This window comes from Leucoraja erinacea, chromosome 3 (assembly GCF_028641065.1).
Source record: "Leucoraja erinacea ecotype New England chromosome 3, Leri_hhj_1, whole genome shotgun sequence".
In the NCBI taxonomy this organism is placed as follows: Eukaryota; Metazoa; Chordata; class Chondrichthyes; order Rajiformes; family Rajidae; genus Leucoraja; species Leucoraja erinaceus.
Window position 1 is genome coordinate 37953304 of NC_073379.1, and position 17847 is coordinate 37971150.

General features: G+C 38.3%; 1 protein-coding gene across 1 annotated transcript in view; it reads right to left on the reverse strand.

Moving 5' to 3' along the window:
• The window catches only part of ecpas (Ecm29 proteasome adaptor and scaffold), a 100730-nt gene that overhangs the window by 65776 nt on the left and 17107 nt on the right, over positions 1 to 17847 (reverse strand). Inside the window, exons 4-10 of the mRNA XM_055632447.1 lie at positions 16178 to 16296; positions 14973 to 15122; positions 10750 to 10903; positions 8142 to 8281; positions 7319 to 7400; positions 5563 to 5682; positions 3441 to 3526 (exon numbers count right to left, since the gene is read on the reverse strand). Coding sequence (XP_055488422.1) covers positions 3441 to 3526; positions 5563 to 5682; positions 7319 to 7400; positions 8142 to 8281; positions 10750 to 10903; positions 14973 to 15122; positions 16178 to 16296 — 851 coding nt within the window. The remainder of the gene's footprint in view (positions 1 to 3440; positions 3527 to 5562; positions 5683 to 7318; positions 7401 to 8141; positions 8282 to 10749; positions 10904 to 14972; positions 15123 to 16177; positions 16297 to 17847) is intronic.

A 17847-nucleotide genomic window follows, 5' to 3' on the forward strand; every position in this document is an offset into this window, starting at 1 on the left:
TTATCTTCAATGGAGCACTGTTAAAGGTCAGAGTTAGAGGAACATGGGAATAAAATTACTTTGTAGCTGGGAGTCAGATTCATCCTTGCAGACCAAAGAAAGCTGTTCTGAAAAGAGGTCACCCATTCTTTGTTTGGCTTCTCCAGTGTAAAGGAGACCATCATGGGGGAGAAACCAAACCACAAATTTTGAATCACTTTGCAGATTACCACTTCTGATTAGCCTGTTAATTGTCAGTTTCCAATAGCCTATTACTTTAATTCTCTGGATGATTACCACTGTGACCTCAATCTTTAGTCTGTTTTATTATTACGACAATGCCCACAAGCTTGAACAATAGCATCTCGTTATCTCATATCATAGCCCTTAGGTCTCCACACTGAATTTCACCAATGGTTGGGGAACCAAGAACCAGAGGACATTGGTTTAAGGTGAGAGGGGAAAGATTTAATAGGAACTTAAGGGGTAAATATTTCAGTGGTATATGGAAAGAGCTACCAGAGGAGGTAGTTCAGGTATTATAACAACATTTGACAGGTACGTGGATAGGAAAGGTTTAGAGGGTTACAGGCCAAACGTGGGCAAGTGGAACTCGTGCAGATGGGGCACCTTGGTTGGGCAGGTTGCATGCTTCCATGCTGTATGATTCTATGACTAGCAATTCAGATTATCAGTTTTTCCAGGTCGTTTCACAACCAGCGGATGTTATCGGAAGGTCCTCAACCTTCCTTTCTTCCCCAACATCAGGCAGTGTCAGGGAAGAGAGAATAACTGTGTTAACATTAGAGGCTGATGGCCTTATGAATTTGAAATAAAAGAGAATGCTGGAACTACCCAGTATGTCAGACAACATTGTTTATTTCAAGATTTCTATTAGCTAGTGCTTTTATCTCACAACATTTTTTCTCTCCATATTAATTGTTTTTTAATCGAATCTCCTCCCAGATAGATGAATTATAATTGTTAGGTTTGTCCACCTTCTCCCAGTCTCCATCCTAATGCATATATTTTCTTTGTTTTTGCCATCCTCTCCACTTCTCTGTAACTTAAAAAACGTTTCAAACCAATGTTTCCTAGTTCTATTGAAAGAACGTCAATGTGAAAGTTAGATGCTGGTTACCTCTTCACAGATGTTGCCTGACTTGCTGAGGATTTCAAACATTTTTTGTTTTATATTTAAACTTTATTTTAGGGTCAGAGAGTAGGCAAATCTAGGTTTACCATCTAGATAACCACACATTTAAATTTCAACACTACCATGGAGCAAATAACTTGGGGCGGCACAGTGGCGCAGCAGTAGAGTTGCTGCCTTACAGCGCCAGAGACCTGGGTTCGATCCTGTTGCTGTCTGTATGGAGTTTGTACATTCTCCCTGTGACCATGTGGGTTTTCTTCAGGTTTCCTCCCACTTTAAAGATGTATAGGTTTGAAGGTTAATTGGCTTCTGTAAATTGTAGGATAGAACCAGCAAATCAATGATTGCTGGTTGGGGTTGTCGCAATTCTATGCTGTATCTCTGTACTAAACCAAACTCGCCTATTTAGATAATGTTGGTAATATCACTTTAAAAATATCAGTGATGGAATTGATTTCCTTAGGTGGCTGTATTTCTATTACAATTGAATTAAGATCCATATAAATGAATATCACAAAAGTGGATAGCTAGGAATTAAATTGTAGCAGATAATGCAGCCACGCAGGTAGAACAGTTCAATGGAGCAAAACTACTTTGAACCATTAAATCACTTTCTCTACCTCCAAGTTCATTAGGTTTTTCTTGGCGACTCGTTTCCTAGCATGTGGTAATGCTACACCTGCACCAGCTGACTGATAGCTTCCATTTTTCCCTGGCTATTCACATAAACTCCTCTTCCTTTCCAGCTAAAAAAGGTCAAGGAATCAGTGCATGTGGAATTACAACCTGAATCAGCATATTCCCTATGGTTGTATTCTACTGATTGATTTTCTCAGTTTTCAAAATATGTTGAACATTAATTCATCAACCCACCCTTCTCTGGCACTACCTATTCTGTTAACATACATGTTTCATCAATGAAGCTCTGTGGCAGGATGTAGCTTATTACACTCTTATATTTCAGAGATAATTAAGACAACATTTTATTTCTAGTTTTAAACGATGCTTAAAATCTACAATGGCCTCAGATTTTCTGCAATATACATAAATAAAGTAGTACTGAAAATGAAGTGGATAGTATTCTCCATTATTTCACTGCAAAACTGATATCAACTTTTATGACTATACAATTATGAGAATGAACCGTGCAATTAAATGAGGAAATCCACAGTTGCTGTCAGTGAGTCCTCTCTCCTCATATGTAACACTCTTTGTACATTACAGTCAGAAATTAGTGCTCAGGTAAGTGCTTCATACGTATAAATTATTCTTAGTGTGTAAAGACTCAAAATTATGATTTAATGCATGTGATGCCAGTGTTAAAGATTATATCTATATCCACAAACACTATTTAGCAAACTCACTGGCCACAAAAACAACTGCATGTATCTTAATCTCTTCAAATACACCCTCCTCATAACAGACCGGGGGGGGGGATTATCGTTGTAGGTAGTAGGAACAAAGAATTGCAGGTGCTGGTTAAAACACAGGGCACAAATTGCTGAAGTAACTCAGCAGGCCAGGCAACATCTCTGAAGAACATGGATCGGTGACATTTTGGGTCAGGACCCTTCAGACGGAGTCAGTCTACTGAGTTACTCCAGCACTTTCACCTTGGGCACCGATGCTGCTGGTCTGCACCAGCGACCCCTTCTTCACCAACTGCCACATGGTCTGGTTGACACGGCTGTTGTTGCCCCTGGTTACAGCGCTTTCTTCGGGTTATTGACTGGACGCGCTCAGTCACAGAGGGGCTCCTTTCTCTCTCACCAGTTGCCGCTTCTTCCTATCGCCCCTTGCTTTGTCCAATACCTGCTCCACTGGTACCTCCTCCTCCTTCTCCTGTCGCTTTGTCCACTCCTGCTGCTTCCTCCATCGCCACCTCCTGACCCTCCTCCCCCGTAGTTGGCAACAACCTCTACGGTGGAATAAGTTAGCGACTCCAAGGGAGGTGGGGGAGGAGGCAGCTGTGGAGTGGACAAAACGATGGGAGAAGGAGGCGGCAGTGGAGAGGGGAGAAGACAAAACTACGGTTGACAAGAAGAAGCGGCAGCTGGTGAGTGGGGGAGGGAGCCCCACAGTGACTGAGTGTGTCCTGTTGGTGGCGGCGGCCTGAGGAAATCGTTATCCCCAGTGGCTACAACGTGAACCGCAACAACAGCCGTGTTAATCAGATGGTGTTGGCTGCTGGGCCTGTAAGCGGCTGGGGACGGTGTGAGCCAAAATTCATCCCCCGTAACCAAAATCCGTTATAAGAGGTCTGTTAAAATATGGCCCCGTAATTCTTCAAAGCATTTGAACTTACACTGAACATATGTGGTGTACAAATTGCAGGCTTAGTCCTCTCAACTTGACATTTGTATTTGCACCAAACAGCCCATCATATACCACCTGTGAAAACAAGGCTGTGAATAATAACAATTTAAACAGAACAGTGTCCTCACATACATAATTAATAGTTTAAAGATCAAATTAATCCTCGGTATACATTTGTTTTTAGTTTTTTGTGAGGTAGCATAAGTTTGCACTGATATTGAGGAACTTCACAGTTTATTTTGGGAAATTTTATATTCAGTACATTAATCAAGAAAAGGCATTCTGATATCATAAGGAATTATGTACTTTTTAGGCAAACTGTCCCTGTGTAATAATGCCAGAAAGGTCTCCATTCACCGTACTTTTGACTTCAACATATCCTCCAATTTCTCTCTCTCTTTTTTACTTGCATAACATATATTCATTTATAGCAAACTGTTTGGTTTAATCACTGCACAAATTCCTTAATTAATTTATTTGTGATCTTTATGGTCTTGGTCATGAAATATGGTAATTACTTTTGGATTCCTTAAATGTGGAAAATACCTACTTTAACACCCCTCCCCCGATCATAATTTTAACAGACATATTTAGCCATAGAAGACAAAAAAAAAAAAATCAGCCCTTGGATTTCTGAATGGTGTACACAATGTTCTAAAGCATCCCACAATAAATTCAAGATAGCAGATTTCTTGAATATTTTACGCCTTGGTATTTTTTGCAATGTCCATAACACTTCTTTTTTGAATTTAATGAACTTTAAAAAAAAAAAAAATGTTAATTATTCTGTTGTGCCTATGCTGGCTGAATGATCCAATTTGACTCATTCACCTGCCTCATTCCACAATCCTAACAAACCTTCCATTTTCACATATTTATCCTATTTTATTAAAAATAATTACTAACAAATGAATACCTACCAGCTTTTTTGTTAGTACATTTTAGATAACAATCTCTTAACTAGATGGTTCCGTATATATCTGATTCACCTCAGATGACTGTAGCCTCATCCAGATGGAGATGCTCTTTTTGCTCTCTGCACCAACCCTGTGATTCACAATTTAAGTCTTCCCACTTCCCTAGTTCAGATGAGTCTTCGACCCGAGATGTTATCTCTGTTTATCTTTCTAGTTGTTGCCTGGCCTTCAGTGCCCAGCATTTTCTGTCTTAATTCAGATTTCTAGCATCTGTTTTTTTTTCAATTTCCCGATAGCAACTTGGAAAAAACCTCATCTGTTTTTTGCCAACTGCTTTGTGTCTGCTTCAAGTTAATGATCAGCTTGTCAGAAGCAAGAAACATCTTAGTTTAGACTCTCAATACTTTTCAAAATTTTGAACACATCTACTAAATGCCTATTAACCTTCACTGCTTTAGTTGCATTTATCTTGTTTCCATCCCTCGCCCGTCTCTGCCTCCCTTTAGTGATCACACAAAGATGTGACAAGTCTTCAAACAGCCAAAAACACCAACAAGTATCATCTCAATGGGCAAACGCTGAATGCAAATGTCCTGGTGCTAAATTGCAGCAATCCAGTGACTCATTTGATTCTATTTATGGAACTCCATGGAATAGCCCTGTAAATGGAGATTTAATTATGTTATTTATATTCCATGAAGAGAATGCACTAAAATTATTTTTTTCTGAATATGAAACATCTAGTACAGCTGCAAAGAGAATGTTGCTGGGCTATGTATGCTTTATATATCATTGCCAATGCTACACGTTTGGAGACCGTTGGAGATATGTAATTGCAATAAACACAAAGCTGTGTCCAAATCTTATATTGTCATATTGGAGGGGAGGGGGTGCAGAGAAATCCAAGATAGCATACATCCCTTTTAATTAGCAAAAAAAATGATCACAACGGAATCACTCTTCGGCGGAACGTATCCAATTTATAGATAAAAGTGATAATACATAACACATGAACGTTTTAGATTTATTTGCATTCGATTTGCGTTGAAATGTAGATTGTTGCGGCATTTAGCAAGATGGAAAAGATGGAAATTCAATCCTTTGTGGTTGTGATTTTTTTAAATTGTACATAAACTACCTTGAAATAAAGGTTAGGTTTGTTATAAAAGAAGCCGAGCTTAATGACATTAATACCTGTATACTGGCTGGGAATGTCTCTGCTGCCTGCCTGGACCGCAACAAATGAGGAAGAATCTTCAGTTTAACTCTGGTGCTAACAGGCTCCCGTTTTAGCTCAGGCTTTAAAGCAGCTCCCTGCAAAAGATCAGTATGCATTCATTTGATAGGTAGGACCAGAAAAGAAAACTTCAATAAATGTTATCGGCAATACACAGGGGGAATAAAGCAGCTCACATTAAAATTAAGCACCTTGAAATTGTTTTTTTTTCCCAATTTATTTTTACACAAAACAGCATGTAAAATAAGGTGCTCTATGGTAGCAGAGAGAAGAGCAGAATATAGCAGATCATCAGGAATTTTATTTTCCTGTTACAAATACTTTTATTTGTGCGCAAATTCAACAGGAATGGATTGCCCTCCAGTTTTTTTTCAAAAATATTGTTTCTTATTTGAAAACCCAGTCAATTAATATTATAGGACTTCTTGACAGAAACTGGAGACAGGCAGCTAAAACAAATAGAATAACATATGGATGACAAAACGACTCAAAGGTGAAAACAACAATTTGAACCTTTGATACTGTCTTCCCATCTCATTGCTTGAATTATTAAATGCATTTTAAATATACAATATTTAACCCCTCCCTTTATATTGCATGACATATGTGGATAACATGAAATTATTGCTCTATAACAGAGTCCCCATCTGCAAAGAAGATGGGGATGTACCAGAAGGTGAGTGCACATTAGCATCAGTCACAGCTTTCAGGAAAGGAAGGTTGTCAAGCCGCAAGAACAGTTACCACCGAGGATTACATGGCTGTAGTAAAAACAGGCTAAAAAAGGCACAGGGATAAGTTCTAAATATTCTTGGATGCAAGGTGTTCAGGAAAAATGGGGAACAAAAGAAAGGAAGGTGAGTGTTAGTATTAATTATGGAGAATATTGTGGTGCTGAAGATGGTAACACATGCAGTTTACCAGTGCTCGGACACTATCCTTAAATCCATAAATATTTAGAAGATAATGGCCAGAGTGTCTCCAGGTCCCTTGCTTCTTCAGCAAATTGTGCCTAATTCACTTGTTTTTATGACGAACAGTGTTGGTCAATGGGGAAAAACGTGATCGGTACATAAAGACTATGAAAAGGTGCATCACAACCTGTCAAATAATAAGTTTGTAATAAATTTTGGAACCCTCTGAAATAAGGGATGTCGATAAAAAACTTGGCCAAGTTATTGGAAAGTACTAAAATTTTGATTTTCAGACAAGAATGAAATTTTCAGTATAGTTCCACAGGCGTCAATTTTTCTGATGTATATTAACAATTTATTCTTAGCAGGTATGGGCATAATTTTCAATAATCATCTGCAAGCTACCCTCCAGGTCAAATACTTTATTGACTTGTAAGAACATCATCATCATCTGTTCAAAATGCTGGGACTCCCTACTCAATAGCTTAGAATTTGCTTTATTGCAAAGATCTCAGTAGTTCAAGGAGGTGGCTCACAAACATTTTTTAAAGGTTAATTTTAGGACAGGTGGTAAATAATTGACCTTTGCAATGCTGCCAATCACCCAAGGAAATTGTAAGAAATTAATTTTGAATTCAAACTTTGATTTTGCATGCTGCTTGTTTTCAGGTTTTCACGTGTTTTGCAGCATTTCAAAAAAAATCATGTAATAAATGTAGAATGCCAGGTATTTGGTCAATGACACAAGGTAACCAGGGTCTCTGAAGTAAAGGTAAAATAGCAAACTAAAGAAACATACCTCTTTTGTTTTCAGTGGTATGTCCCCCAGGTAAATCTTGTAGAGTTTATTGACAATAATATGATTGTTCCAGTCAATTATACTGTGAAAGGTTTCAGAAGGTTAATTTTTCATGTTGAACACATTCCTCAAATTATTTCCACCAATCTGCAAACTTATGTCTTAACAAATGTAAACAATAGACCAACTTGAATATTGGAAAATTAAGATTAAATTACTACTGCATATAATAACTACAGTGAAAAGATTCATTAAAATTATTAGTAGTACAATGCTTCTCCTTTAAACTGCATGTGGAATGTTAATAATAGGTAAATAAGTCATAACCGATAAAAGGAAGGAACTTAAAGACAAAATTGTAGTCTTTAAAATATAACAAATGTTATATTCTTCAATTTTACCTTTGAAGCTGAGGGCAGATTTAAATCCCAAAATTCAAAAATCATGAAAAACTGTGTGGAAACATGACCCATCAAATACAGAATACTAATACAATGAAATACCAAACTGAATTGACGTTGTATAAAGCAATGGAAAACAGGTTGGCTTTGCAGAATATGAGCTCAAAACATAGCTAGGTTGGATGCAAGACACTATTCAGGTGCCTTTTAATTGCTTTGAAATGGTGACAATGACAAAGTCCCACTTAGCAGAATCAGAAAAGAAAAATATATACATTTTCTATTTCAGCCCATCTGAAATGACATGCACAGCTTTCACTTTTAAAAACTTTCATCACCATTAAAGTTATATAAACAACATGTTCTTCAAGCACGGTTAGTATTTCTAAGCACTGCATCTATGTGCAAGTTTCATTTCTTACCCCTGGCAACTTTTCACCTCCATATCTGCAGCAGTTGCCACGCTGTGCCGAGTATCACTTGATGCCACCACCAAATGAACAATTGCTTCATTTTCTGGGATCTGTTCCGATTGGATGAACTTCAGAATTCCTAATTTGCACTATTTTCAAAAATTAATTAAAATGAATTAGTATTTTTTATAAAATGCAAACAGAGCATGATGATAATAATCAGCAGACCCAGGAAGCACTTGGAGAATAAATAGTGCTAACATTTCAGGCTATGGGACGTTATGCATGCTTCTCTCTCTCCAGAAACACAGCACAATCTACTGATTATTTATAACTTTTATTATTTCTATTTCAGATATCTACAAACCACATTCTTTGCCTTCACCAAAGCTGTTTTTTTTTGTCTGATTACACCCCCAAAAGTATTTCCAAGTTATTAGTGCATCAACTAATGACTGATTGAAGTGCTGATCATTTGCTGAAGGATAATTTTAAACTGGGTCACTGCCCATCTTTTCCCTACTCAATGGTGAATTGTTATTTTACATTTATGATAAAGTCAGCTCGTTCCATTCTTACCTATCAGTGAGGTGCGGCCAGATGTTTTTTTGAATTCCTGCAGCATATCATTTTAATGGAGGCAATAATTTCTTTGTGACGGGTTAATTTTAAATATATATGCCCCTTCAAAAATGTTCCCGCAATTTTCGAAAACGATTATCTGAAATAATTATAGTTACTATTATAGATATAATTACTGTCCAACTGCATCTTCACGAATTCTTAATGAAATTCGACTTAGGAAGTCTCTGGGCTCCAGCATTACCAGGTATCTATGATCCAGGAGGTGACACAAGTACATATAATCTGCATCACACCAGATTCTAGTCTCCTAATTTGTCTGCGTTGGCTACCATTTTTGCCCTGAATACTCATGATAGTGCTGCAACATATTAACGGCCCTTAATAGTGGTGCCAATGTTTGCATACAAGTCATTAAGGTGTAATTTCCCTAGTGATAGAATATAAATTATATCCATGACCTGTGACATGGTTGTTTCAATGCAATATATTTCAGTAGGCAGTTTTTTTTAACAATGTGGACATGAGAATTTAGAACTGTAATATCAAAACAAGACTGTTTGACTTTAAATACAATTGGAATGGCTAAACATATGTGTCCTTTAGTTTAATTAGACCCTGCCTACTTACTCTATTTCACCTGATAGTTTTGTTTTCCAATGAGGATGATAAATTTTCATTACAAATGTCTCGGATAATGTGTGATTTTATAAACAATTTCAAAAATACCACCCGTTTCTTCTGATAGGTTGCAATTGTCGATACCTCACTGTTTTTTTGCCAATTGCAAGATTACCAACATTAACTGAAACAAAGTTTTATTCAAGGAGGCAGCAGGGATAAGCTTGGTAATTACAGACCTGCAAGTCAAAATTAACAGCAGGGTGGCTATTGGAAAAAATTCTGAGTGAGAGGATTAGTGTACATTTGGAAAGATAAGGATTAATCAAAAATAGTCACCATGGCTTTGTTAGGGGGTGATCCGGTCTGAATTTTTTCAAAGATATTGGGAGATCATGTTGCAATAATATCAAGACATTGGTGAGGCCACATTTAGAGTATTGTGTTCAGTATTGGTCACCGTGTTATAGGAAAGATGTTGTCCAGCTGGAAAGGGTGCAGAGAAGATTTACAAGGCTGTTGTCAGGATTCGAGGGCCTGACCTATAGGGGGAGGTTGAGCAGGCTAGGACTTTATTCCTTGGAGCGCAGGAGAATGAGGGCGTGCTCTTATGAAGGTGTACAAAATCATGAGGGGGATAGATCACGTAAACACACAGAGTCCTTTGATCGGGAAATCGAGAACCAGAGGACATAGGTTTAAGGTTGGGGGGTGGGGGGGAAAGAACCTGAGGGGTAACTTTTTTTTTTACACAAAGGGTGGAGGGTGTATGGAAGGAGCTGCTGGAGGAGGCAGTTGAGGCAGGTACTATCGAATTGTTTAAGAAGCATTTAGACAGGTATATGGATAGAACAGGTTTAGAGGGATACGGGCCAAACGCAGGCCAGTGGGACTAGTGTAGATGGTCATGTCGGTCAGTATACACATAACATACTTTATATTTACCATTGGTCTCCATTCATGTTTCATACAATTTTAGAACTTCCATTCAGGAACTTATGGATGAGCTTTTTGTTAGATGCAAGAAACTTACTCTGGTATTGGAGGATTGGGAGAATTGTGCACAAGGGTGGAGGTGCAGTGAAAGTACTCAAAGACAGTATAGTTCCACCAATGCATTCTTCATAAACAGCACAGATTTTACAGATCTGTAGAAAGGCAAACCCTACAAGCAAAGTTGAAATACTACACCATGAGAAGTGCCACACTGTTTTCTTTTAGTTGGGTGAGGTATATTAAAGCAAAGAAAGACCAATTTAAAATCATTAATGACCAATTGAAAGATATATAGAAACGTGATATGGGTTGCAATGGCTTGGTCGCAATTATTGCTGGATGTAACGGTGTGGACAGATTGATATTCAACAGATCAGAAGGAGCAGATTGCAATAGATTTCTTGAGGTAATTCTTTACCTGTTCCAACTGTTCAGCTGTCCAAGGGTTATCACCAACGACACGTTTAGCTCCATATGAACTCATGCCTGGTGGCGGCTGAGCAAGCCCAACACCACTGGCACCTTGCTGCTGACCTTGACTTGGCCGACTTTGGGGCTCACGCAACACAAACCTAAAGTGAGAATCAATTGTCAGAGGCTACAAGAATTATTTTCAGTGACCTGTGTAGCACAATATTTAAGCTGGAAACCAGTGTAATTACAGAGAGGATAGTTTAGATTCAAATGATAACATGATTACCTTGTAAGATGCATGAGAGTTTATTGCAAGTTATTAAAATATATAAATGGATTCCAAGGCAGGTTGATTTCCCCAGAATTTCTGCGACTCATCCATAACTCAATGCTGGTGAAACGGTCAGCAAATTTGGAGCACGAATTATTGAAATGCTACTGCTCAAATTCAGATTTCCGTACACAATGTACCAAAATGAATGTACAGTACAACAACTCTGATGATAACCAATGGAGGCACTCAAAATAACTTCATAAGAGTGTAATACAAGGGGGTTGGCATGCTAGATTGTTTGCAGTAAAAATAGGAGAGCAGCTGGATGAACTCAGCAGGTTGGGTAGCATCTATGGAGAGCAATGTAGTCAACGTTTTGTGTCGAGACCCTTTATCTTGACTGAATGTGCAAGCTAAAAAAAAATGTTTTGTTTTACTACATGATAGTCATGTCAGGAGACCACTTGAATGCATTTATCATAACTAGGAGCTTTGCTTTCAGACTACAGTGTCCAATCAGTGCATGGTTAGTCCCAACGGTGGAGCTAACCATTGAGAGTGATTTGAAAGGCCAGAGTTTGAGATTAGGAGTTAACCTTGAGATTCCTGGAGTACTGGTGGAGGACAGGGCTACACACACATTTTAATTCCTAGGAGAGCAGTGGAGAATACAAATATTTTTCATGGCTGACATACCTTTTAATTGGAGCAGTGGAAGTTTAATATGATAGTCCTTCAAGATTCATCATTCATTCATTAAGTAACCTGAGCTATAGGGAGAGGTTGGGCAGGCTAGGGCTTTATTCCTTGGAGTGCAGGAGGATGAAGGATGACCATTATGAGTGGAATTGATAGGGCGAATGCACAGTCTTTTACCCAGCATAGGGGAATCAAGAATTAGACGGACAACATTTTGGCACAGATGGTGATGGCATATGAAACGAGCTGCCAGAGGAGGTTGCTGAGGCAGATACCAGACAGTATTTAAAAGACATTTGGACAGGTACGTGGATAGGAAAGGTTTAGAGGAATATGGGCCAAACAGAGGCACTTCAGACTAGTGTAGCTGTGGCATCTTGGTCGGCATGGGAAAGTTGGACCTATGCTGTGTGCTGTATGACTCTATGAGTCAGAAAGTTAATGGCTCAAGTGCCATCCAGTCACTGAGCCCTAGGATCAACATTACTGAGGAGCTGCTATAATGCGAATTGTGGATAAACCATTAAACAGGCCCAGTCTGCTCTCTCAACTAAACTATCCCAACCACGCACGATTCTGAACATCCTGAACTATCCCTTGTTTCCTGGCTAAAATTTATTTTTTAATCAGCATCAATAAGAGATTTGGTCAATACCTTCTTGCTCTTTAAATGGGTGCCTGGTGTGTGCCAATTCGCTGCTTTCTTTTTTACAATTGATACACTTCAAAAGTAGATACGACATTATGCGATAATCAAAAGTTGTGAATATAAAGGTAAGTTGTTGGGGCTTTTTAAGCAATTCAAGTAGCTTCAGCGTGAATTAGCTGTGAAAACGTGTACATCAGCTCTGTTCAGCTGACTACCCAATCAAGAAAACTATTTCTTTAAATTTAGATGCTGAAGTGTATTGAAGTGTACAGGATATTTAATGTACTTGACAGCTTGTGAGAAATCTTAAAACCATTTGCACTTCATTTCTCCAAGCCTCCCTGGTGATCACTAACATTAATAAAGTGAGAAATTGATCCTTGTTTCATTTGACTGAGTCTTTATCAATATGATAACAATAATTCTCAAAACTCATCATTCCTCATCACAAAAAATAACGAAATGTCTGAGGTGGAAATTGAGCTGTAAAATAAACTTGCGTCTTTTCAAATTCATAAAAAAGGCTGCCTCTATTTTGTAGTTCTGAACAACTTAATTATTAAAAAAAAACCTGATTTGTTAGGAAATAACTGAAGGAATGGACAACATGGAATCATCATGAATTTATGAAAGGGAAATTATGTTAGACACATCTGTGAATGTTTTTTGAGATTACAACCAGCAGGACAGATAAAAGGGGAAGTAGTAGGTGTGGTGTATTTGAAAAGTAAGTACCTTTTCATAGGTTCTGGCAGATCTTTGAACAAAATTACAAAAGAGTCATAGTCAGAGTTATACAGGATATAAACAATGCCTTCTTGAGATACTTCCATTTTTTTTTAAAAGAGCATGAAAATTGGCCATTCGCTTACCTAGTCCACGCCGACCATTCATCACATGTTCATACTAGTTCTATGTTATCCCATTTTCTCATCCACTCCCTAGATACATTACAGGCAACTTTTATTTTATTATTACAGAGGCCAATGGACCTACAAATCCACACATCTTTGGGATACGGGAGGAAGCCAGAGCATCCAGAGGAAATCCATGCAATCAATAGACAATAGACAATAGGTGCAGGAGTAGGCCATTCGGCCCTTCGAGCCAGCACCATCATTTAATGTGATCATGGCTGATCATCCACAATCAGTACCTTGTTCCTGCTTTCTCCCCATATCCCTTGACGCTGCTATCTTTAAGAGCTCTGTCTAGCTCTCTCTTGAAAGCATCCAGAGAACCGGCCTCCACCGCCCTCCGAGGCAAAGAATTCCACTGACTCACAACTCTCTGTGTGAAAAAGTTTTTCCTCATCTCCGTTCTAAATGGCTTACCCCTTATTCTTAAACTGTGGCCCCAATCGCAGGGAGAACATGCAAACTCCACAAGGACAACACCCAAGATCAGGATTGAACCTATGAGGCAGAAGCTCCACCAGCTTCGCCACCGTGCCACCCTTAGTCTTGTGAATATTGTTTGCACCCTCTCTAGTTTAAACACATCTATCCTCAACTTTAGTGACCTGAACAGCACACACACTCCAAATGTGATCTCATCAACAACTTGCAAATCTATGACATCCCAACTCTTGTAATCAATGCCCTAACTGATGAAGACAAGAATGCCATACGCCTTCTTCGCCACCTTGTGTTACTGTGTTGCCACCTGCAGGGAAGTTTGTATTTGTACCACTGAATCTCTTTGTTTTACAGTACTTTCATTCCCACAATGCACCAGTTTACATTTGTCGGAGTTAAATTCCACCTACCATTCCTTCGTTCACTCTCCGGTTGATCTATATCTTGTTGTAACCTCAGACAACCTCTTCACTGTCCAACATTACCAATTTTGGTACCATTGCAAAATTATTACACATGCCACGTACATCCTCATTCAAATTGTTAATATATATATATATGAAAAATAATGGCGTACTGAGAACTGATCCCAGCAACCCACCATGGTCACAGGCTTCCTAAATGGCAATAAACCTCTACTACCATTCTCCGAAATCCTTCCACAAAGTCAATTTTGCATTCAATTGGCTAGCTCATCCTTGATCGCTTATAATCCAGCCTCCTGAGCCAGTGTACCATGTGGCACCTTGTCATAGCCCTTGCCAAAATGGCACTGGAAACAATGTAATAGTGTGCAGTAATAATTGGTCACGACAAAAAACAGAGTTAGGAAGAAACAGCTCATGTTTAGGTCGGGATGATATGACCAGCGGTATGTTGAAGAAGTTTGTGCTGCAGCCCTTCTTCTTAGACTCTATTTGTAATCATTAATTTGGATGAGGACCAAGCAAAAAAAAATATGATACAAAGCTGCTATCAGTCAATCTGAAAACAGATGGGGAGAAATTTCTTCACCCAAAGGACAATACATTTTGACTTTTTTTTGGTTCTTGATGGCTATGGAGGCTCAGTTGTGAAGTTTATTTAAAACAGAGATCAATAGATTTTTGGATATCAAGGAATATGGATTGGTACAAAAACTGCCACAGAGGTAAAAAAAGATCAGCTGGTCTTAGAAGGTACAGGAACAGATATAAAGGGACCAAATGAACTCCATCTGCTTCTATTTCTTATGCTTTTATACATACCCATAAGGCATCAACAAAACGTCCAACATGAAGTCTAATAACTGTTGAACAATTTCTGGTTTCTCTCCCAAGTTGAAAACAGATGTTCCTTTTGCTTTTTCAGCTGGATATTTCACATGATACAACGTTGGTATCAGCAGCTGCATTAGGCTGAAAAGGAAAAGATTCTCAGCTGATAGGAAATTATGCAATATACTCATAAATGTTGCACTGTAATATTTTTAGTCATTTGGAAAACTAACAAAAACGACAAGACCTATCAATAGCAATAGATTTTGAAAAATAATTTACGTTAAAATTACTAGAAAATGATTGTTCACGGGCTAGTATGTGGCCAGTGTTAGCAAGGTAATTGCATTATGGTGATGATGGGCAGTTGTTACTAACAATCTAACATTGAGAGGGATCTAAAATTACTTAGAATGGGACGACTGTATCTTTTTCTCTTTCTCCCTCCTAAAACAAAAATCTCCTGAAACCCCTTCTTTTCCTGGCCCATGAGACAGATGGAATATTGTGTGCATCAGTACGTGACATATACATTAAGAAAGTTTACTGTTATTGAGGGATGTAGAAAAGCCATCATTAAAGTGTCAGCTAGGAAAATTATTCACTTTCTCAAAAATAATTGCTCATTAACTTAATAAACCTTGAAACAATTCCAGTAACATACAGAATACCAGATGCGTTGGATATCTTGACCTGTTAAGCTATAAAGAAACCTCACAGACCTTGAGAAAATATTATGAGTAATGAGTACACTCGACTTATTAATTGTCATCTCTCCAACTTTCTCAAGCTGAATGAAAAAGTTACAATGTGAAACTACAAATTATGTTTGCCTTCTACATTCATAAAAGGATTAAAAGCCTTTTTGGATAGGTTACATGGTCAATCAGAACTCTTAATCAAAATAAGTGGGAAACATTCCTGCAACCTTCCTAGCATTTTAAATTTCTATAGAAATCTTTTACCCAGAGGGTGAATGGGATCAGGAATGAACTGCTTGTGTGGGTGGTAGAGGCAGATACTCACATAACATTTAGATGAGTACTTAAGTGGAAGGTATGGGAGGCTATTGATCCACTGCTGTTAAGATTAGTATAGGTGATTACTTAATGGTTGGCACAGACATGATGGGCTGAAGGGCCTGATTCAATGACTGAGTATCCCATATAAAGCAGGAATAGTAATAAATGCTGTACCCGTCTTGTTGTAGCTGAGGCTTGCTTTCCATTGCGGTAACCAGGGAAGGCGCTAATTCACATTGTTTCTCCATGGGTAAGCGAGGATATCCCATCTTTATATATATTATAGTAAAATTCTGCAATACAAAGATAAATAATTATATTTGATATGGTGTGTATTAAAACCCTGATAACCCTGTCCTTCGACAACATGTCCTGTCTTTATTGGTAATGATCAGAGTGGAGTCACTGGTAAAATGATCTGAGGTCAGAAACAGTAACCCAGACTGCTAGTCTTATTCCAAGTATCAGTAATATCAATCAATTAAAAAAATGAACACAATTTTCTCATATTCATATTTCCACCACAGCTTTCAAGAACATTCCAGTGATAATGCCAAAGCTATTTCCCTCGGACACAAAGTGCTAGAGTAACTCAGCAGGTGAGGCACGAATCCCTGATGAACATGGATAGGTGATATTTTAGGTTGAGTCCCTTCTTCAAACGCAGGGTGTTTTTTTGTAAAGCTGAGTATAATCAGTCATCTCGGCCATTATGTAATCACAGGCCATTTGACTGCAAAGATCATACTTCCTGAAACTAATCATATTTTCAACCAGCATTCTCAGTCTACTTTCCAACAGGTTTGAAAGACAGATCAGGAGCGTTCAGACCGGCGAAATTGTTATCGCAACTTCTGATGGACAGGCCAAAGGTACGCACCGACAGCTGACAAGCTGAATCATGCACTAAATCTTTCACACACCAGTTTCCAGACTAATTGCTTTGACATCTAACTAAAATGTGTCCTTGTCTTAACGACTGATTAAAATAACCAATTGAAATTTGTAATTTTGACATTAAAAAGCTTTTTAAAATCAATCCACCATTAAAATCTGTTTTAAGTTTAAAACAATTAATAAATGAATCAAAACATGAGCTAACAATTTCAAACGTTAGACATATAAATTTGAGATACCAGATGTACAAATCCAGTTCAATCAAAACACATAAATAACTATATACAGGTGCTCCCCAATTTACGATGCGTCGACTTGTGATATTTCAACTTGCGATATTTCGACTTTATGATTGGCAAACGCTCGGCAACGGCAGAGAGACGCATGTCACTTTCGGTCATCGCAAAGTATAAAATGCGTTTTCGACTTGCAATATTTTCAGTTTACAATGGGTTTATCGGAATGTAACCCCATTGTAGGTCGAGGAGCAAAACTTGGTGCAGGAGCAAAACTTTCTGAATAATTGTTGGGAAGCCACGGAAATTTGCTCTCCACTGCAGCTGCTTGTTGGCAGCTATAAATAATTCAGTTGCTGGCACCTTATACATTTGTATAAAACTCCCAGTCATATACCCATTTATAAATGTAGGTAGGTTCAATGCAGAACCTCCATCTTTTCAGTGGAAGAACGTGGCCTATGGCTGATCAAATATGGCCAAGTTGTCTTTGGGAAGAGCTTGATGGCCAGCTTTTGACAACTGATGTGACTGAATCTAATGGGAGATGTAAAACGGTCTGAATGGGGATGAACAGTCTGAAGGGTCCAGACCCGAAACGCCACCTATTCATGTTCTCCAGAGATGCTGACTGACCAGCTGAGTTCTGCCAACACTTTGTGTCCTTTAATGGGAAATGCTTCTTCTCTCAGTGGGTTACAAACCTGTGGA